Source organism: Otolemur garnettii, unplaced genomic scaffold (genome assembly GCF_000181295.1).
Source record: "Otolemur garnettii isolate 467f Iridium unplaced genomic scaffold, OtoGar3 scaffold00041, whole genome shotgun sequence".
In the NCBI taxonomy this organism is placed as follows: domain Eukaryota; kingdom Metazoa; phylum Chordata; class Mammalia; order Primates; family Galagidae; genus Otolemur; species Otolemur garnettii.
In genome coordinates this window covers 6,321,907-6,345,176 of record NW_003852436.1, presented here as the reverse complement: position 1 = coordinate 6,345,176, position 23,270 = coordinate 6,321,907, and the positions used below count along the sequence as shown (strand labels likewise).

The 23,270-nt window shown below is 38.6% G+C and overlaps 1 protein-coding gene across 2 annotated transcripts in view; it reads left to right on the top strand.

The window, feature by feature from the left end:
- Positions 1–23,270, top strand: part of SLC10A7 (solute carrier family 10 member 7) — a 298,910-nt gene that overhangs the window by 218,881 nt on the left and 56,759 nt on the right. For both annotated transcript variants that reach the window (XM_023513454.1, XM_003790202.3), the window contains exon 6: positions 11,490–11,525. In XM_023513454.1, coding sequence (XP_023369222.1) covers positions 11,490–11,525 — 36 coding nt within the window. The remainder of the gene's footprint in view (positions 1–11,489; positions 11,526–23,270) is intronic.

Here is a 23,270-nt window from a genome sequence, read left to right as displayed (position 1 = left end):
GATGTGGGTGTCTTCACTGTAGAGCAGTGTGCCTGATAAACAAGCCAGCATGCTCATGCCGGCTGCGGGAACCCTTGGCAGAGCTATGAACATGTTGCTGGATGTTTAATCTGGGCATGTTAAGGTGCTCAGCCTGTGAAGGGCCAATTGTAAAGAGAAAAGTGGAGGAGAAAGGGGCCCCGACTCACTAGTCAACCACCAGTTTTCCCAGCTACCCTTCCTAGACTGCTAATGCCTCTTTCTTTCTTTTTAAAGATTATCCAGCTATATATTTTGACATCATGCTTATATCATAGTATACATCATGATGTCAAAATATATAGTTGGATAAAATTTAGAGATCATATATCATGACCATTGTGTTTAAATTTAGATGTATACAAAATTCCCCCTTCTAGCCCTTTATAAGTTATTACTCAGAATTTGCTGATGAGTTTCATTCACGCATTGGTCTGACATCATTTCATTCTTGAAGAATAAACTGTTCTCTAATATTTCAAGCTCTCGTTGTAAACCAACCACCAGAAAAAGGGTAAAGACAGACTGAGGGTTTAGGGTGGCACTAATATTTTTTTAAAGGGATCTTTCCGTTAATACAAGATTCAGAGGAAAAGAATTGTCAAAGTATAATTTTCAAAAAATGAAAAACATGACTTTCTTGCATATATAGAATGAACACATCAAACATTTATTTAACTAAAGAATGAGGAAACCAGCTGAATGGTAAAGTTGATTCCAAGAATAGTATAGAAGTGGGGTTTATACAGACTATCAGGAAGGCATACTGAAATAAAAGTATGCTAAATTAGAAACAAAACTGGTTAATGTCCACAGGACAATAAAACCATAATCATGTGGTTATTTTTTTATACAACCAGAAATCATTTCCATTTCTGCTGGGGGAAAAGAAAAAAAAATAGGCTCGGTGCCTGTGGCTCAATCGGCTAAGGCGCCAGCCACGTACACCTAAGGTGGCAGGTTCGAATCCCCAGCCCGGGCCCGCCAAACAACAATGATGGCTGCAACCAAAAAAATGGCCGGGCGTTGTGGCGGGCGCCTGTAGTCCCAGCTACTTGGGAGGCAGAGGCAGGAGACTCGCTTGAGCCTAGGAGTTGGAGGTTGCTGTGAGCTATGATGCCATGGCACTCTACCCAGGGGGATAGCTTGAGGCTTCGTCTCAAAAAAAAAGAAAAACCTGTTCAGATAAACATAACATTTTATAGTCTGGAATCTAACTAATAGTAAACAGAAGTCAAACAAACATATATCCCTTTTGGTGATTAAATGAACTTTAGTTGGCCTATTAGGACTCTAGAATGATATTGAAAGGACATGCAGTCCACTTTTTGCATCATTTCCAAGTTTTGCTCAATTTTTAGTAAGTGAGTACTGTGAAGCCTTAAGTTCATCTGGGTGAGTGTGTGTCTAAGAGAAGAAACAGACTCTAAGAGGACGCATGGAGGGCCTGAGGACTTTTATCGTGGAGATTTAGAATGGGGGTCAAAATGCTAATCACTCTTAAAATACAACCCTGAAGAAACAGCTGAAGAGGTCAAAGATTTTAACACCATTTGAAATGATCAGTTAAGAGGCCATCACCAGGGAAGAGGGCCAGACTTGCTTTCAGAGGAAGAAGGGCATAGCAGTGGTTTGAGATCATTACAACAGAGAGCTTCCTCCTTATGAGAAACCTTCAGCCGGGCCATTGTTTGCTTTAAGTGCAAGGATGTTTTCTCTCTAGAATGGTCCTTGGCACAGGTGCAGCAGTCACAGTTCACATCACTAGTGAGGATGTGAGGGAGACAGAGAGAGGTGTTCATGCTTCAGATGAGGACCAGACCGGGGTCTCTCTCTGATTCCTTGCAAAACTGATACTCTGTCATTCTGTGAAAACTGAGTTGATGCAATATCCTGGAGACAGAAGCATGAGAGGTCAGTTTGGTATCTGTGTGATTACTGTAGTTGTTGCAGCAAAACTTTTTGGTAACATTTTCTATTAAAAAATATCACAGTATAGCCTGAAGTCTGGTAAAGTGATGCCTCCAGATTTGTTCTTATTTTATGGAATTGCATTGGCTATTTGGTTTTTTTTTTTTTTTCTTGATTCCACATAAAGCATAGAACTATTTTTTTCCCCAACATTCACAAAATATGATGTTGGTATTTTAATGGGGATTGCATTCAATATATAGATCACTTTGGGTGATATAGACAATTTTAACAATGTTGATTCTTCCAAGCCATGAGCATGGCATGTTCTTCCATCTGTTAGACATCCTCTATAATTTCACTTCTCAGTGTTTCATAGTTCTTTTTGTAGAGATTCTTCACATCTTTTGTTAAATATATTCCAAGGTATTTCATTTCCTTTGATGCTACTGTGAAAGGAATTTTGTCCTTGATTTAATTTTTAGTTTGACTATTGTTGGCATAAAAGAAGGCCACTTACTTATGCACATTGATTTTATATCCTGAGACATTGCTGTATTTCTTTATCAATTCCAGGAGTCTCTTGGTTGAGGTCTTGGGATTTTCTAGGTATAAGAGTATATCATCAGTAAAGAGCGATTGTTTGACCTCCTCTGACCCCATTTGGATACCCTTGGTTTCCTTCTCTTGTCTGATTGCTTTGGGTAGGACTTCCAGCACTGTGCTAAATATAGTGGAGATAGTGGACATCCTTGTCTGGTTCCTGTTCTAAATGGGGGTGGTTTCAGTTTTTTCTTCATTCAAAATGATATTGACTGTGTGTCATAGTTGACTTCTATCACTTTAAGGAATATCCCATCCCATCTATGCCAATTTTCTAAAGTGTTCTTACCAAAAAGCGTTGTTAAATTTTGTCAAATGTTTTTTCTCCCTCTATTGAGGGGATCATAGGGATTTTTATTTTTACTTGTTTATGTGGTGAGTTATGTTTAAAGATTTATGTATGTTGAACCAACCTTGCATCCCTAAGATGATGCCAACCTGGGGTAATGAATTATTTTTTTGATGTGCAACTGAATTTTGTTTGCTAGAATTTTATTGAGTATTTATGTTCATTAATGATATTGGTCTGTGGTTTTCTTTTTTTGTCATGCTCTTTCTGGCTTTGGTATTGGCATAAATATAAATCTTTCTTATTATAATTGACCAATGGTGAACAAACACATGAAGAAATGCTCAACCAATCATCAGAGAAATGCACATCAGTAACACTGAGATATCACTTAACCCCAGTGAGAGTGGCCACATCGTAAGGTCCCAAAGCAACAGATGCTGGTGAGGATGTGGAGAGAAAGGAACACTCATCCATTGTTGGTGGGACTGCAAACTGCATAACCTCTATAGAAAGTAATATGGAGATTCCTCAAAGAACTCAAAGTAGACCTACCATTTGATCCTATGATCTCGCTGCTAGGTATTTACCTAAAAGAAAAAAAATAAGACATTTGCACTTAAATGTTTATAGCAGGACAATTGCGAAGATGTGGAAATAACCCAAGTGCCTTTCAGTACATGAATGGATTAATAAATTGTGGTATATGTACATTGTGGAATATTATTTAGCCATTAAAAGGATGAAGATTTTGTATCTTTTATAACAACCTAGAAGAAATTGGAGATCATTCTTTTAGGCAAGTATCTAAGGAATTGAAAAGGAAACCACATATTCTCTCTTAGAAGCTCACAAGAGAGAAAACAATTCAATGAAACTCAAGTAGGAGAAAAGGAGAGAAGGGGATGAGTAAATTCCCACCCAATAGCTGCACTACACAGGTATATTGCACGCTGCCCAGGTAAAGGACACACCTTCGAGTCAGACTTTAACCCTGCAAAAGCAAACTCTGTAACCTAATTGCATGTATCCCATATTAATCTCTAATTTAAAGAAAAATAAAAATTAAGTTTATTTCAGTTTTGCGTTTTTTCTAAGTCCTATTGCTGAGAGGAACACACAGTTTTGTTGTTGTTTTTGTTCTTATTTGGAATTTTTTTTATTTATTTGTATTTTGGTGCAACTAAATATCATTGTCTCAGATTTGACACTTTTTTTCCTTTTCCACTAAAGTCTTTGAAATATATTCACACAGTCACTCACATTCAAGGTGTAAATGGATTTTCTGAAAGGTTTTTCAGGAGACAATGAAAGCCAGTCACTTTGTAACTTGACTTCTTTAGGAAGCTTTACTCACCTTCCCAGTTGCAGGAATGGCTACAACTATGTCTTGACCTTGAATCTGCAATGAGAGAATAACATCATTTGCTCCAAGTGCTCATACACCACCAGTTTGGTTTTATCCAGTTGTATAGAATTTACTTACAAAAGAGAAAGGAGAAAGAATTATACCCTAAGGAAAATAACATCTTTATTTGACTTCTCAGCATTCCATGATTGTTGCTGACATACTTTAAATTTTTAGTTCAACATTTTTACCATTGATACTTGCAAAAAGTTGACTTTAAAAAAATGTATCAGCCATGTGACATGAGGGCTTACTTCCCAATGTGTTTCATTTTATCAAAAAGACACACTGAGCCCAGATCTCCTCTCAGATATACTCTTAAAATATAGCCCTGAGAAAATAGGTTAAGATTGCAAAGATGTTATTTACACCATACAAGAGCACAGGTTCTGGAGTCAAGAAGAGATTGAATTCCTGGCACTGCCTCTCCCTACTTCACTCAGTCTCTCTGAGGCTCAGCTTCCTTACCCAATAGAGGGGGATAATAATAGTACCTACTTCATAGAGTTGTTATGAGGATTATATAAAATAACACATGTAATTATTATTTTAATAACTGTTAGCTATTATTATTTTAATAATACTTATAATGACTTCACCAAAACTTAATTATGGTGCTCTTGTCAAAGTGAGTGTATCATAACTGACTCATTTCCTAATATAACTGATGAAAAGTAGGTTTCGCCATTACATAATAAACTATCTTAGTTAATAAACTTGAACAACTCTTCCTGAGAAAATAAGGAGGAATACTGAACCAATCCAGGATTGGAAAATACTTCCTATTCACCAGGAAACTTTTACTATCTTAGGAATGAATACTGTAAGTCCAAGGAAGAGCTGGAAAGACACAATTATGTGCTAGTGACTATTCATTCAGGCAGGAAAACCTATAGGTAACAGTACTCTGCCTTCTAGAATGAGATCAGCTCTAAGAAATCAGTTGAAACTTGAAGCAGAGATCTTACAGCAAATAATCACTATGTATATTTCATAAAAATAACTCTGTAGAAGACTATATTGGTTCTGGAAATCTGCTCCCCACTATGGTGGAGTCCATTCTGGATTTAGAATTGGATGAAGCAGACTCGAGTCCATGCTATGCCATTTATTTGCTGTGTGACTTTGGGTTTGGTTACTTGGCTATTTCTCACCTATAAAAGGGGGCTCATATGTAACATAACAGGTTCTGGAGTCAAGAAGAGATTGAATTCCTGGCATTGCCTCTCCGTACTTCAGTCAGTCTCTCTGAGGCTCAGCTTGCATACCCAATAGATGGGGATAATAATAGTACCTCTTCACAGAGTTGTCGTGGTGCTTCCAGGGAAGCATCACATTTTCAGATGTACGTGAACGGGCTAAAGTATTAATACCATCAGTGGTACTGGTATTATTACCAATGCTATTACTATTCATTGCAAAGGAAAATGAAATGGGTCTCCATGCACTTTATGATTCTAGCATGGCCTTGACTCCTCCAGGAGTATTTTAGGACAAATATCCCAAAGTGGTGACAATGCTCAATCTTGTTTCTTGGAAGGGCTATTAGTGTTGTTAATATTCATTAAAATAAGTTTCTATTTTCTTTTACCTGAATTTAGGTAAATTGATAGATAACAAAAGTAAAAATGGTTAGGTTATAATTAAAGTGAAGTCTCTTCTCCACATACTAATTACTTACCAAATCATCATACCCTTGCTGTAAGTTCTTCATTTCTTTGCCGTTGTTGACAGAATCAAGTCCAAGCCCCTTCTGGCCTACAAAAGGTGATCTGGTCTCTGACTCTTCCACATCATACTTTTCTTCCTGACCTTCTCAACTTCTTACAGCTTTCTGAATGCTCTTCCTTTTCCTGCTTGATCAGTTTCCATTAGTTCTTCAACTTTGTTTAGAAGAAGCTTTGTCCCTTCTCACAGAATAATCATTTCTTCTTTTACACCACTTCCCCTCCTTGTATCAGAATATATGATCTTCTGTTACTCTGTGTTTTTATTGATACATAATAATTGTGCATATTTATAGTGTTCATATATAATAATAAATCAGGATGTTTAAGATATCTATCACCTCAAATGTCTATCACTTCTTTGTCTTGGGAATATTTTAACTCTTATCTTCTGGCTATTCTGAAATACATTAAAACTTGTTGACCAGCTCCCTGCATTGACCACCTCCTTAAGCTGAGCAAATTTTCATAAACTGGACATGTACCACATGTATATATCAGTACAGTAGGCTTAGATCTTCATGTTGACCACTTCCATATGTTGACCAGTTTGTTACAGTCCCTTGGGTTGTCAACTTACAGAGCTTCTACTGTATATAATTAATTATTATTAACTATAATCAAATGCTAGAACCTATTCCTTCTATCTAACTGTATGTTTGTTTGTAGCCATTAAACACCCTCTCTTCACCTCCCTTTCCTTACCCTTCCCAGCCTCTGGTAACCACTATTCTACTCTATGTCCATGAGATCTATGGTTTTAGCTCCTACATATGAGTGAGAACCTACAGAATTTGTTTTTCTGTGCCTGGCTTAATTCACTTAACATAATGACTTCCAGTTCCATTCATGTTGCTGCAAATGACAGGATTTTGTTCTTTTCTATGCCTGACTAATATTCCATTGTGTATATATATCACATTTTCTTTATCCATTCATCTGTTCATAGACATTTAGGTTGACTCCATATCTTGGCTGTTTTGAATAATGTTACAGTAAAAATGAGGTGCAGGTATCTTTTTGATATATTGATTTTCTTTCCTTTGGATAAATACACAAGAGTGGAATCACCATACCATGTGGCAGCTCTATTTAGTTTTTTGAGAAACCTCCATACTGTTTTCCAAAATGGCTCTACCAATCTTCATTCCCACCAACAATGTAGAAAAGTTCCCTTTTCTTCTCATCTTCAACATTGGTTATTTTTTTGTCTTTTTGATATTAGCCATTCTAACTGAGGTGTGATGATATCTCATTGTAGTTTGATTTGCCTTTCTCTCATGGGTAGTGATACTGAGCACTTTTTTCATAAATCTGTTGGCCATTTGTATGTCTTCTTTTGAGAAATGTCTATTCAGATCCTTTGCCCACTTTTTAATGAGATTATATAGTTTTTCTCTGTCAAGTTGTTCCTTCTAGATATTAGTCCCTTGTCAAACGAATAGTTTGCAAATATTTCCTCCAATTCTGTAGGTTGTCTTTTCACACTGTTGTCTTTGCCGTGCAGAAGCTTTTTAGTTTAATATCATCCCATTTGTAAATATTATCTCAGTTTGCTGTGCTTTTGAGATCTTATCCATAAAATCTTTGCCTAGATCATTGTCATAAAGCATTTCTTCTATATTTTCTTCTAGTAGTTCTATAGTTTTTGGTTTTACATTTAAGTCTTTAGCCCTCTTTGAGTTGACTTTCATATATGGGGAGAAATAGGGGTCTAGTTTCGCTATTCCACATATGGATATCCAGTTTTCTCAGCCTTATTTATTAAAGAAGGTATCCTTTTCCCAGTGTATGTTCTTGGCACCTTTGCCAAAATCAGTTGGTTGTAAACATGTAGATTTGTGTCTGGGTTCTGTTCCATTAGTCTATATATCTGTTTTTATACCAGTACCATGATGTTTTGGTTCTATAGCTTTGCAGTATATTTTTAAGTCAGATAACTCCAGATTTGTTCTTTTTTGCTTAAGATTGCTCTAACTATTCATGTTCTTTTTTAGTTCCATATGAAATTTTGGATTTTTTAAATTATGTGAAAAATGACCTTGGTATATTTTATAATTATATGCTGACATTCTTTGTGTCTTTTTGCAGTTTTTCACTTAAAAATATCTATTTTAAAATATTTTAAAAATATCTATTATATCTATTTTATTTGATATAAAGGTAGCTACTTCTGCTCTCTTTTGATTTTAGTTTATTTGGACTACCTTATTCCATCCTTTCACTTTCAGTAGGTATTTTTACAGATGTCTTTTATGGGCAACACAGAGGTAAGTTATGTTCTTTTAACCATTCCTGCAGTCTGTACTCTTTAAGTCAGAGATTTAATCTATTTACATTAAATATTATTATTTCTAGACGAGGACTTATTCCTGCCATTTTGTTAATTATTTTCTGGTTGTCTGATTGTTTTTATATCCTCTGGGTGTTTTTTTTTTTTAATTTCCTCTCTTATTTCTTTATCACTGAAGAAATCAGTTTATCAGTTTTTGCTGATTTTCAGTAATTGTAACATTTGACTTCTTTCTCTTTCTCATTTGTGTAACTGCTCTTCCAGCAGGTCTTATGTTTTTGTGAGTTTTCATGGTGATAGATATCATCTTTCATTTCCCAGATGTAGTGCTCCCTTAAGCATTTCTTTTATTGTCAATCTAGCGTCCATGGATTCCAGTCATTTTTGCTTGTCTGAGAAAGATTTCATTTCTCCTTCATTTTTGAAGGATAATTTTGCTGAGTATGGTATTCTTGTCTAATAGGGTTTTTTTGTTTGTTTGTTTGTTTTGTCTTTTAGCACTTTGAATATATCACCCAGTTGTCTCCTGATTTGTAATGTTTCTGCTGAGAAATCTATTGTTAGCCTGAGGAAGATTCCCTCGGATCTGACTTGATGCTTTTCTCTTGCTGTTTTTAGAATTCTCTCTGGATCTTAGACTTTTGATAGTTTTGACTATAATGTGCCTTTGAGAAGACCTTTTAGAATTGAAATTACCTGGGGAATTGTTGAGCTTCCTGTATCTTGATGTCTTTATATCTTATAAGACTTGGGAGGTTTATAGAAATTGTTGTATTAAATAGGTTTTCTACGCCTTTGACTATCTTTTCTTCTTTGGAAAATCCAAGAACTTGAATATTTAGACACTTTATGGTACCCCATGTGTCATATCACCTTTTTTCATTCTCTTTTATTGTTTTTTCTTTTTTTTTTTTCTTCTTAGTCTGACTGGAATATTTTAAAAGCCTGCCAGCAAGTTCAGAAATTACGTTTACTTCATCTAGTCTAAATGTTGAAACTAGTCAATAGTTGAAGCTCTTGATTATATTGTTTATTTTATTCATTGAATTCTTCAGTTTTAAGATTTCTGTTTGGTTCTTTTTTTATAGTGTGTCTATATCTTCATTGAATTGCTCATTCAGATCATTAATTTCTTTCCTGACTTCTTGATGTAATTTGTGTTTCTTTTCTTATCACTAGTTTGAATTCTTAAATTCTGCAGACCCTCAGATGATGTCCACAAATGCCAACAGTGGATGACATGGGGCATTCTTAGTACCCTACATAGTATGCGGGGGTGCTGGTGGTGGCAGCAGCAGGTTCTGTAGACCTCCCTCAAAGCCCCCCTCCACCACCACCCACCATAGTGTGTGCAGATGCTGGTGGCAAAAAGCAAGGAGGTCAATCACCAGGCCCCCAGAACACATGCACAGGTGCCAGCAATAGTGGTAATGGATGGGCTGGCCTGTCATCTTACCCCTGGATGTTGTATGTGGGTCCCAGTAGGTGGGGCTTGTCAATTCTCAGACCCCTGCACAATGAATGTATATAAGCAGAGGTGGCGGCAGCACCTGGTATTATTCTGTTTTGAACTTTATTCCTCAGTCAGTGTCCCCTGCTGGATTATAAGCTGTTTTAGTATAGGCATCATATTGTATTTGCTCTTGAATCTCCAATTACGAGCACATTACCCAGCAAAAAAAGTGAATGTTCAATCTATATTTAAACAAATTGACTTGAAATTGGATGGGTCCCACATAGACTGAAACAGACAAATATTTTCATTTCCCAGTAGCCCTGTTAAGTTTGGAACTCCTCCTAAAGTCTGAACATGGTTTGTTCATTGAAGGACAGTAGCCCTTCTAAGTTAAAAATTATTTTAGCATTTAACTCATTAGCTCCCCTAAATGTACTATGAATGAGAACCTATCTTATAGACACCAGTGGAGTTGATAAGCCACAATATGTTTTTTAATAAGTGTATTCTAAAAACACTCTTAAATGTCATATTATTTACTTTTGCCAGTTGTAAAAGTCTGCACAATAAAGAAGCACTTAGTCTATCATTTAATAACAGACCAAATCTGTGTATGAATATTCACATGTATACATGCCCAAGAAAGTTACAGTAGCATTGTTCGTATAAAGTAAGCCAGTCCTTCTTGAGCCACTCCCCAAACAATTTAGTTACTGGAATGACAAAAGGACTTCCATATAAATGCCAAAAGGGCTTTTTTCTAAAGGTAATAAAGTGGTCCCAGAACTGGATCCTAGGTACTGTCTGGGTATAGCGTCCCAGTTTTGTCCCACCAACCCTGCAGTTTTCTTTCTCTCTCTCTTCTGTCTCCTGAAATACACACAAACACACCTCAGGTTCACTGAAATTTTAAAGTTCCAGGTAGAATTCATTAATAAAAATCTAAAGTGCTTTTTCTTGTATAAATCATAACAAAGTGCTGAGAGATAAAGGAAGGATGAAGACGGGCAAATCATCATCTGCTGCTCCAAAACTGAAACTTGTCACTTCAACTCCCAACTCAAACACTTAGTTTTAAAAGATTTACCTTCAAGAAACCCAAAAGCTGGTATCTGGCCTCCTTGGCAACAGCCTCAAACTGTTCCCTGTCATCGAAGAAAACAAATCTTTTGCTCGTTTCTGCCTAGGGGAGACGGAGGGACTGAGGTGGTCCTATGTGGCTGAATTAGATGAAAGACTTGCCTTCCACCATGGAGACATGGAGTCTAATCAAGTGAAATGAGTTTTGAGATCCCAGCTCATTTCCTAGGGGAGATCAGTTCACGTTACAAAATCACGACATCTCATTCATCACAACTGACGTGGTCTTTGCTCAGGAGAGGACCCCAACTGGGACTAAACCACCTGTCTTCTCTCAAAAAGGGGCACTTTATCCAAGTTAGAGTTGAAAGCCTTGGAGTGGGAAAGCTTGCCAGCCACCAGCTTCTCTCTATGTGATACATGCGCAGTGTGGAAGGGAACTTAGGTTTACAAAAGGAAAGATGAGTTTAAGGGAGATTGGTGGTTGTCCTTTCACTGATGCCAGGTAGAAATAATCATAATAGAGATATTAAGGCATGAAGGGAGGGAGAGCCAATCTCGGGGCTCCCTCTTCTTTATCTCCCAGGTTTTATTAAACCAAAATGAGAAGGATAAACATTTCCATGCCTCGGAGTTCAAATCACAAAGAAAATATCCTGATTTCCAGGCTGCTAAATGATCATCCTCTCTTTTATTTCTTTCAGGGCATCGTGGTAACACCCCTGCTACTGCTGCTTTTTGTGAGTATTTTGACGTTATCTTTCCTATTCTTTATTAAAAGCTATCTACTCTCCTTTAAAAGAGTCCTTAGAATAAAATTGAAATTTGAATTTTTTGCACCCCATTTTGAACTGTTGTATTTGAGCTGTACCCAGTAATAACACTCAGGTGCAAAGAAGCTGCCTCGTGTCGTGATCTGAGAACATCATCAGGATCGTTATTAGGCCTAGAACTCCTGCTTAAATCACTAATTATAACATTATAAATTAATAACGTCTGATACAGGTCACCCATGTACTGCTCTTTAGTTTCTCGTTAGTAAAACTAGGGTGACTGATAGTGACCCAGTGTTTGATAGTGTTTGACAGAAAAAACTCTGAAAGCAAGAGACCCAGGGAAGTTTAGGTTCCGCAGCTGATACTGACCGTAGCTACCTTTCTCTTCTGGGGGAAGACTGCCTCAATACTTTTATCTGTAGGATGGGAAACAGTAATACCTACTCCATTCTGTCTCCCAGGGATAAAGCAATGTGTTTTAGAAATAAAACACACAAGTAGATACCAGCCCCTGGCTGACTAAACAAAAATTGTTCTGAAAACAAGAAATGCTAATTAACTGTCTTATTTCTTTTGGCACTAAGCATATGAGGAATTAGATGAAAGATTATAATAGAAATTAATGTTATCTCATGCTGAGCAAAGCATATGTAATCATGAATGATACCGAAAATATTTTATGAACTGTGCATTTTTTCATACACACATCTTCCAAATATAAATCACTCTACTTATCACGAAAATGTGGTGGGGATGTGTTTTCTGGGAGTATAATGTAGCTGTTTGACTAGCACCATTTATCAGTGAATTAAAACTATGGGGAAAATTTATTTAATTATAGTATAATTACCCAAGTTGGAATTCAATTAGAGTAATAGAGTGAGGGACTTCATTTCTTACCAGCTGTGTAGGAAATAGAAAGGGATAGATAAAATACTAAACAGTTGGATTCTGCATCTTTCATGAAAGACATTACCTTTAAGTAATAAAAGTCAGCCTTACCCTCCCTTCCAAAATGCTGGCTCCATTCTGACAGGGTAGGAAGAGTCAAATGATCAGCTCACTTTCCTCAGCATAGAAAACCTCATAAATTTGGACTTTACCAATTCAAAATTTGCACTGAGTTAAATTGAAACTAGAGTGAATATTTGCATTAATTTGGAAGAAAAGCCTTGTTGTGTATACCTACCTACTTACTAACGGTGAGATTCTGGGGTCACACATCAGTGTTTTTTTCCACACCCTGGGATCACATGGGCAGTTTTCCAGCAGCAGTCCTCAGGGGTATGCTGGCCAGTCTGAGGTCCCCGCTTGCACTGGGTCAAGGGACTAATATAGAGTTCAGCATCTCGTAAGTGCACAGTAAATGGCTGCAGAGCCCGTGTTCTCTCCGTTGCAGGAGAGTGACATCTTACTCATGTAACTCTTTTAAGAAAAGCAGAAGAGAAGTCAAGTCTTCTACTAGGGGCCTGAAACCTGGGGTAACACTTTGAGTATCTCAGAGGCTGAAATCTCTGGAACCCTGTTTCCTCTGATGATTAAAGAAACAAAGGAATGCTTTTTTCCTCTCCTTCCCATCTCTATGCCATAACAATAATTTTTCTTAGTCGATAAAAATTATGGCATCACTTTATTACAAGCTTTCTCTCATTCTCAGAGTCATAGGCTTTTAACCTTTAGTTAGTTCAACATTTTAAAATAATTGATTTATAAGAATAACAAAAAAGGTGCCAAGACCCTCAATTTTAAAATCTAATGCTTTCCTTCTTAGCCAACCTAGCAGTTCTGGTAGGTTCAATGGCTCACATCAGTAAGCACTTGTGTTATCAGACTGTAGTTCACATGCACAATGTGCATGCACTTTTTGTCTGTTTAGATTATAGTATTTTTTTTTTTTTTTGAGACAGAGTCTCACATTTTTGCCCTCAGTAGAGTGCCATGGTATCATAGTTCACGGCAACTTCAAACTCTTGGGCTCAGGTGATCCTCTTGTCTCAACTGGCCAAGTAGCTAGGACTACAGGCACCTGCCACTATACCCAGGATATGTTGAAGACCTAACCTACATCAGAAAATAGAGTCATTGCAAATGTAATTAGTGAGAGGAGAACATATTGGAGGAGAATGAACCCTTAATCTAATCTGACTGGTATCATTATAAGAAGATTAGACAGAGACACACAGGAAGAACTCCATACCACAGTGAAGGAAAAGATTAGAGTGATGTGTGTCACTGCACTATGGACAAGCCAGGGAACACCAAGGATTGTTGGCAAATGTCATAACCTGGAGGAGATGAGGAAGGACTCTTCCCCACAGATTTCAGAAGAAGCAGAGCTCTGCTTGATTTCAGACTTATGCTTCCAGAACTATGAGACAATGTATTCCCATTGTTTTAAGCTGCCCATTTTGTGGGCTTTGTTGTATGTGCGTAGAAGCCTAAGAAACTAACACACCCCTGGAAAATGTATTGTCTTATTTCCTCATAATCATGAAAATGGAAATTTCTACATATTTAGACACAGTAGCTGATGCAGGCCATTTTTGCTGATAGAATATTACTACCTGGTATCTTCTTTTTTTTTTTTTTTTTTTTTGAGACAGGGCCTCAAGCTGTCCCCCTGGGTAAAGTGCCATGGCATCACAGCTCACAGCAACCTCCAACTCCTGGGCTCAAGCGAGTCTCCTGCCTCAGCCTCCCAAGTAGCTGGGACCACAGGCGCCCGCCACAACGCCTGGCCATTTTTTGGTTGGAGCCAACATTGTTGTTTGGCGGGCCCAGGCTGGGGATTCGAACCCGCCACCTTAGGTGTATGTGGCTGGTGCCTTAGCCGCTTGAGCCACAGGCGCCGAGCCTACCTGGTGTCTTCTAACAATATGCTCTTCACTTTCTTGCTGCAACTAAAACCTGTTGTCTGATTCATATTTGGGGTAAGGTGTCTTCCTTGTACCTCATTGCCAATTCCAAGCACTCCCCAGTGCCCTGTCCATAAAACCTTCTGGCTCCTTTGAAGGGTAGACCAACACAACAAATTCACCTGCTACTCCTCTTTGTTGCAGTTATTAATAGAACCCCAGGTCACCATCAGTCCTGGTAACATCTCCACATTGTTTCCTTTATATCAGTACACAATTCTAATTCTTGGTATTTTCAATATTCAGATAGATGATCTTTCCAATATCCTGCCCTCTAAATTCTTGACCTCATCTCCAAGCTTGCCCTTCATTTTATCTCAACCAACTACCCAGACCCTTCACTTTGTTATACCAATAACTTATCTCTCCATAATCTCATTTTCAAATATCCAAAGTTCCTATCTTGTGTTTTACTCCCCAAATCACAATTCTCCAGATTCACTGGAATGGCCAGTTCCTCTACCTTATCCCCTTCACAGTGTCTATCAGTTGTGTGTCTTTCACAGCTATCCCCCTCCTGCCGTCATCCTTCTGCCCGCATTTCCCATCTCACCTAGCCTAGATCTCAGGGTCCCTCATTATCATTCTGTTATTGTATACTCCATCCACAATCTTGCTCATCTCTTACTGCTCCCAGAGGTGGGTGCTGAAACCTGCTTCTGCACCTTCCTGCATTGTACCTGAACTCACTAGAGCGCGCACACGGCCGTTTTGACTGCGCCCATTTGAACTTCATGACAATTAAATGTAAGTGAGCCTGAAAATCCTACTACCTTCCTTTAATTAATTCACTCTTCCACTATCCAGACTGAAGAATCATTCCACACATTCTCCTTGCCTCTCAAATCTCCAGTGCCCCCCTTTTTTTCATAGCACATAATGCAGAAAGGAAATTAGCTGATGAGAATATACAAAGCAATTAGAGGAATTTCACATGATCCTAGCTACCTGCATCTGTAGCTGTATTCTTGCCTTTTCTCCTATTTCTACAGCTAAACTGTCTTCACTCCCTTCAGTTACTCTGTCTCATATACCCTACTTACTGATACCGTTCACACAGAGTTCTCTCTTTCTCCTATATTATCACATTCTCTCTCTCTGCTGGGTCATTTCCAGTAGCATATAAGCATTCAGTAATATTACACATCGTAAGTCTTAAACCATATCCTACCTGCACTCTACTTCTGTGTTCTCTTTTCATTGCAAATTTTTTCAAAAGAAGTCATTTAAATTTCATTTAAATGTACGCATTACTCATTCAATGATATGTGTTGAATTCATCCGATATGCTCAGCATTTTCCTGGGGGCTACATATATAGCAATAAGCAAAATAGATATGTCTATTCTCTCACAGAGATTATATACTACAGATAGGTAAAAATATAATGTGTAAGGTGGGTGATGAATGCTAAAATGAAAAATAAAGTAAGGAGGAGGAATGAAAACTACAGAAGTGAGTTAGGGGTGGAGGGTTTTATTTAAATAGTGTGGTCAAGTTTTGGACTCACTGAGAAAACAGCATTTGAGCAAAGGCCTAGAAGATTTAAGGGAGTGAGCCTTCTGGGGCTAGCATGTTCTGGGTGGAAGAACAGCAACTGCAAAGGTCCTGAGAGTGCGCCTGGTGTCCTTGCCTTGAAGGAGGCAAGTGTGGCTGGAATAAAGTGAGCACGGGGGAGAGGAACTAGTGATGATGTCAAAGATAGAACAGAGGCAAATGATATAGGTCCTATGGTCAGGGGTGTCCAAACTTTTCTTTTCTGCTTTACATTAGAAACCTAAGAGTTGTGCTGGGCAACACATTAACTACACAAACACTAACAAAAGATGATTAACTGTCTTGGTGCCCGTAGAACAGTGGTTATGGTGCCAGCCACATGCACCAAGGTTGGTGGGTTCAAAACCAACTCGGGCCAGCTAAACTATGATGACAAGTGCAACAACAACAACAAAAAAATAGCCAGGCATTGTGGCAGGTGCCTATAGTCCCAGCTACTTGGGAGGCTGAGGCAAGAGAATCACTTAAGCCCAAGAGTTTGAGGTTGCCGTGAGCTGTGACACCACGGCGCTCTATCAAGGGTGACATAATGTGACTCTGTCTCAAAAAAAAGATTAGCAAAAAAGAAAAAAGAAAAAGGTCTGCGCACATTTTTCATGATATCTGACACCACGAAAGAGCAAAACGAATCCTCACAAAATCAGCATGTGGCCCACAAGTCCCCAGGATGGACACCCCTGATTATAGTACCTTAAAGTACTTTATAAAGACTTGGAATTTTAGTGTGAAAGAGATAAAAACCATTAGATGGGTTTTGATCAAGGGCATGGTATATTCTGCCATACATTTCTAAAGGATGATTCTAGATGCTGGATTGAGAAGACATTAAGGGTATCTTGGTGGAAGGATGACCAGTTAGAAAACTAATGCAGCCAGGTGCAGTGGCTCACACCTGTAGTCCTAGCACTCTGAGAGGCTGAGGCAGGTGGATTGCTTGAGCTCATGAGTTCAAGACCAGCCTGAGCAAAACCAAGACCCCCTCTCTAGTAAAAATAGAAAAACTGAAGCAAGAGGATTGCTTGAGCCCGAGTTGGAGGTTGCTATGAGCTATCATGCCACGGCACTCTACCTAGGGCAATACCTTGAGACTCTATCTCCAGGGGAAAAAAAAAAGGAAGAAAGCTAATGCAATATCATGGCAAGAGATGCTGTAAGCATGGGCCAGAGTGGATGGTTGAGTTAAACTGATGGAAAGTAATTGGAAGTAGGACTTAAAAGTAGAACTGAGAGAATGAGTGAAGGTTATGAGGGAAAGAAAAGAGTCGAGGATGACTCCACACCTGAGCAACTGGAAGGATGGAATTGCCATTTACTAAGAAAGGGAAGACTACAGGGTTGAACAGGTTGAAGGAATCGTAAAGAGTTCAGTATGGGATCTGCTTGGATTGAACTCCTTGCAGACATCTAAGTGGAGACATCAAGTAAGCAATTGGCTATATGAGTCTGGAATTCAGGAGAGAGGTCTGAACTAGAGATATACATTTGGGAAAAGTCAGCATCATGATGGATTTTAAGTTAAGACTATAAGAGAATGAAAACAGAGAAAGAAAGATATCACAGGACGAGTTCTAAGGCACTGCAGTATTAACAGATCAGAACACTAAGAGATTTTGGTGTCCTGTAAGTCTAGCAAAGAATGTGTTTTAGAAAGTAGTAGAAATTAGTATATAATCTCCATAAACTCAGTGGCTCATAAACAACAGATAGTATTTCTTTCAGTTTTGGAGGCTAGGAACTCCAAGATCAAGCCAGATTCAGTGTCTGATGAGGGCCCACTTTCTGACTCACTGGTGGTCCTTTTTGCTGTGTCCTTACATGGCAGCAAGGGCAAGCTGGCCCTCTAGGGCCTCTTTTATAAGGGTACTAATTCATGAGGACTCCACCCTCATAACCCAATCACTTCCCAACAGCCTTACCTCCTAACTCCTGCACCTAGGAAGTTAGGTGCAAATTTGGGGGTAACAAAAACATTCAGATCACAGCAGACTCAAAGTACTTTTATGTATATTACCTAAATTATCTTGATAATGCTCCTCTTATTTTTGCTAGGATGAGAATTATTGTTTTTCTTTATTTTGTCAATAGATATACCTCAGGTCATGGTGTTTCTGTGCAGATAAATTAAGACCTTGTCCAGCATTAAAAACTCTACTTATAAATTCATATTAATTTTCCTAATGAAACAATGTTACAGGTGGTAATTACATCCACTGGATTTTAACTTCTACCAAGCCAGGAACTGTACGTGTCTTATGCATTACCTTTTCTTCAGTGCCAAGTATTCAATAAATATTTGTTGGAAGCAGAGCAATAGAAAGGTGGATGAATAGTGAATGATTAGAATGGTTCAGATGATGAATGAATGGTTAGAAGGTTAGGAACTCAACCTCACTCATAAAATCTTACCTCTTATTTGCTATGAGAAATCAGTTACAGCTTTTTCAATAATATTAAATAAAATTTCCATTTTTTGTTCAATGTTTGAGGACCTACTATGTACAGTGAATATTACAAAGTCTGCCATTGAGTCTTCCCTTAAAAAGCTCATGGTTTAATAGAGAAAATCAGATACATGCACAGATAATTAAAGTTCAAGGTAGAAATTTTAAACAGCAAAAGTATCATAATACTTGAAAGATTAGTAATATAGAAAACATTTCATTAAATTGAAGTCTTTTTTTTACAATAAATTATACACTGAAAAAAAATTTATAATTTGAGGAGAAGTTAGATGGAAACTTCCAGCACTTCTCAAGGGATCTTCTTCTCACATCAGACCCTTTCATTTGCATGGTTCTCACTCTCTGCTATCTTAACATCACTTAAAACTTGCATATTTTCCCCTTTGCCTTATCCCTAACTCTATGTTTAGCAGTCATTTTTATAGCGCTATTCAGCAGCACATAATAGAGAAGATTGAAGGAGAGATTTTAAAACTTGAAAAGGAGCATGGTATGGTAGTTAAGGTGAAGAGGCCGTAGGGCTTAGTTAAGCATGCTGGCTGTGACGTCAGGCAGTTGGGTTTTAAATCTCGGTGAACAGTACACGGACAATCAGGAAATCTGCAGTCCCTCCTTCTGTGGACCCCTGATCCCCTGAAGTCTCCATAGTAGTCAGCTCACACCTTCTTCCCAACTCCACCCTAGAAGAGGAATTACTCCTAGAAGAGGAATTAAAGGAAACTGTGTATATGTCTAGACTTACTCCTAGAAGAGGAATTAAAGGAAACTGTGTATATGTCTAGACTTCTCTCTTACTCTCCCTGAAAGTTAAGACAAAGGAAGTCACAGAGAACCGGTCACACGATAGAAACAGGTGGATCTAATTCTGTGTAATTGTGATCTAAGGAAACCTCATACACGTATTGGATGATATTATCATAGTCTCAAGTCCCAAATTCTCAGACCATCAGTTTATTTAAATAAGTTCATGATTGGCAGAGAAAGGTCAATAACATTTCAAGTGTGTGCCATCAGAACGTCAAACCAAGGCATCACTTTCATTCCCCACAGCTGTGAAGGTCAATTGAATGTGATGACCTCTTGAAACATGTACAATGCAAACTTTGACCACTGCTAAAAGTCATGTTCGCAGAGTTCATAGATGACACCGTCTCCATACATGGGCATAGTCACATCAACACCTCATAGGGGCGTCCAAATTGCAGCCCACGGGCTGCACGCTGATTTTGTGAGAATGTTTTTGCTTGTCGTGGTATGGGATGTCACAAAATGCATGGACCTTTTTTTTTTTTTTTTTTTTTTACTAATCAGCTTTCATTAGTGTTTGTGTATTTAATGTGTGGCCTATGACAACCCTGACTCTTCCAATGTGCAACAGGGGGGAAAAAAGTTCTGACAACCCTGCCTTAGGATATTTTACAAACACTCACTGACATGGTCACCCGTTCAGAATCATGTAAGCACCCCTTAAGGAAGTGGGGACACTGCTGGCTCTGCTGTTAGTGAACTGATTTCACATGTTAGAAATCTGGCACCTCAACAAGTAGATATTCGTAAGACTGTGCAATCATTGGACTCCTGCATACTGGTAAACACATATGCCTGTAAACGTGTGTGTATGCACAGAAACCGAAACACATGTGTACACAACATATGTACCACGCTCTGTTTCCAAGCTATGTTCCAATGATCTGTCTCTCCTATTAGTTTCCATTTCATTAGTTCTTAAATTCAATAGGTTTGAATAGTTTTTATTGAGTAGCTGTTGTGTGTATTTTATACATGATCTCATATAACAAGTATGACTACCTTAGAGATATTATCCTCACTTATATGAGACAACTTAAGTTCAGAGGTTTTGTAACTCAACTGAGAGTGTACAACTGCTAAAAAAACACAAGCTTTCAGCCTGAGTCTGCCTCCTCTTCAATGTTCTTTCCAGATTACGCTTACAAAGCATGCCTCCAGGAGACACAGTTTGTTTTAAGATGTATTATCAGCATGCAGTTACTTTTTCTGAAACATTTATATCCTAGGTAACATAGATAAGATAAAAAAGAATAAGGCATGGTAATTACCTTGAAGAAACTTAAAATTTAGATAATCAGGAATCAAACATGTGGAAGAAATTTAGACTAAAAATCAACTGTTAAACTGTGTGATTCAAACTGAATTTAATAAGAGGTCATAGAAGAGAGAGGTCCAAATCAGAGAAAGAGATTGGGGTCAGCGTCCAAGGTAACTAGTTTTCCTAGTAATTGGTTGCCTGTGATAGAAAAGTCCTCAACATCAGATCTCATCACTATAAACAAAACTCATGTATATAGCTCTTAGTATCATGTACAATACCCTATTGGAAACAAATATTATGGTTGCATAATTAATGGTCACACATGTATGAGATATATAAAATGATAACAAAACAGAAAACACTTTAGAAGAAACTAGCCATTGGATTGCTGCAGTGGCTTCATGTTAAGCCAATTTCTCCACCTTGTGCGCCATAGTGTTTGCTCTAAAGCAAGTGACGGCAAATCTCTTGAGACTAGCTCATCTTCCAAGGTAGAGGAAGTGTCCTAGTAGGCAGTTTTCAAATGCAACACTGACAAACTCCTTTCCCCCATTAAGGACCACTGACCCAGAGAGGCCAACTCCAACTGCTGGTCTGGACTGCTCAGACACAGAATGAGCTGTGACAGCACAATCTTAGCCAGGCTTTTTCTCTTGTCCTTGGGTTCCCTCTTCAGCACCCACCACTAAGGTGCTCCCTAAGCAGGTAAGGTCCAGCACAGTTGAGGCAACACTAATTCCTGGCCAGACCCTTTCCTGTTGGTGCCCAAGCTGGAGGAACTCAGCATTCGTTCTGTGGAAGAGAATATTTTGCTATAGCAGGCTCATTGGTTCCTGGACCAACTGGAAATTGACAAGACCAAATCCTTTGGTCAGAAAATAGGGAACAAAGTTTGTTCCTAGATGCCTCTGAGTATGTCTGCCTCCAGCCATGCACGTCCTGAAGGTCCCGCAGCTTTCCTCTTTGGGTTAGGATAAGCCAATTCACAGTTCACAGTTCACTGTGGCACAGTTCACTACAGAGTCTGAGAGGTGTAACCAGAAACAATGACCGCACACATTAAGTTTTCATCAAAACTATTAGAAGGGAACTTTCTCATCTTACATTTTAAACTAGCGCATACCGTGGGTAAATCTAGGGGACATTATGCTAAATGAAACAAGCCAGACCCAGAAAGACAAATATTGTCAGGATCTGCTTCTGACACCACTTGTCAGGGCCTGGGACTGGCCAGGTCTTGGACCCGGCTTAGGTAGGTCCTAGACGCAGACTGCTAAGCTACCTTGCTTAAGAACAGTTTCTCTTAGGTGCTTGAGGGCTATCTACTTTAGCTGGAGAGAGAGTGTCTGTGTGTGTCTTAGAGTAAAGCAGAACAGATAGATCTTAGTCTTTGGCAGAGCTTAGTAATCTTCAGCAGAGAGACGCCATGCTGGTGTTCTGCAGGCAGGAGAGGAGACAGAGTCAGAGTAAGTGTGTCTGTAATAGAATGCCCATGCCTCTTGTCTGCCTGCTCCCCCAGCCTAATATAAGGCCGAGCTTGTGCCTCTCAACACCACAGGTGTAGAGACTGCCAATTCACCAATGCTCTCATCTCGCGAGCTCTCTCATGCTTGTTAGAACCAAATCTCTCTCCATGCCCTTTTCACCAAGGTGTTCCGTTACAGGTATTTCCTATAACTCACTCCTCCTAGCCATAGGCTATATGGGCTGCTAGAACATATTACATGGTCTCACTTCTATGTGGAATCTAAAAAGTCAAACTCAAAGAAACAGAGTAGAAGGGTGGCTACCCGTGGTCAGGAGGTTGGGGAAATGGGAAGATGCTGGTCAAAGATACAAACTTGCAGTTGTCAGGCGGGGAGGTTCTGGACACCTAAGGTACAGCACGGTGACTCTTTAATAATAGTATAAGGCATAGTTAAAATTTGCTCAGTGAGGAGATGTTGAGTATTCTTACCACACACAGCAAAAGGTAACTGTGAGGTGATGGATATGCCAAATAGCGTGAGTGTGGTAATCACAACATCAAAATATTTCATTCTATGCCATAAAATTATATACAGTTAAATAAAAATGATACCTCATTCAATTTTACCCCAATAAAATGGAAAATCAATGAACTAGCTTGTAACAAAAAGAAAAGTGAAGTCATGTTTTACATGATTTTTTGTCTTTAAAAAAATCTTTTAAAGCCAGTTTTTTTTATTTCTTGAGAGAAGGAAGACGATCATACATTTAGATATCAAAAAGATCATTTCCTCTACTAAATATATACTTTCCATATAATAACCCAATTTTAATTTTAGCTCGATACGTGCAGCTGAATCAGTATGGCTGTTTAACTACCCTATTCCCAAGTTTGCTCAAAATCAGTCATTTCTACCTCAAGTCTATCACCTGGTATACATCCTACCCAGAAATTCTGTATAAACAGTCAGTCTAGTTTGCACATATCCCTGGGAGAGGAGGCCGTCAGGGAATGAAGGGAAGGCTGAACTATAGCTTGTGGGGAAAGAGAATTCTGAAAAGTTCAGGAATTGGGGTCTGTGGAGACTCCCCCTTCTGAGAAAATGCTTATCTTTGTGACAGGAAGGGCCTATGGGTGTTATGGGTGTTTCTGTGTGGGTCCAAGAAAGATTGATCCAACAGTAAGAAAGTCCCTTCCTCCCTCCCCTCCTCCCTAGGACTGGGCTCTGTGGAAGCTG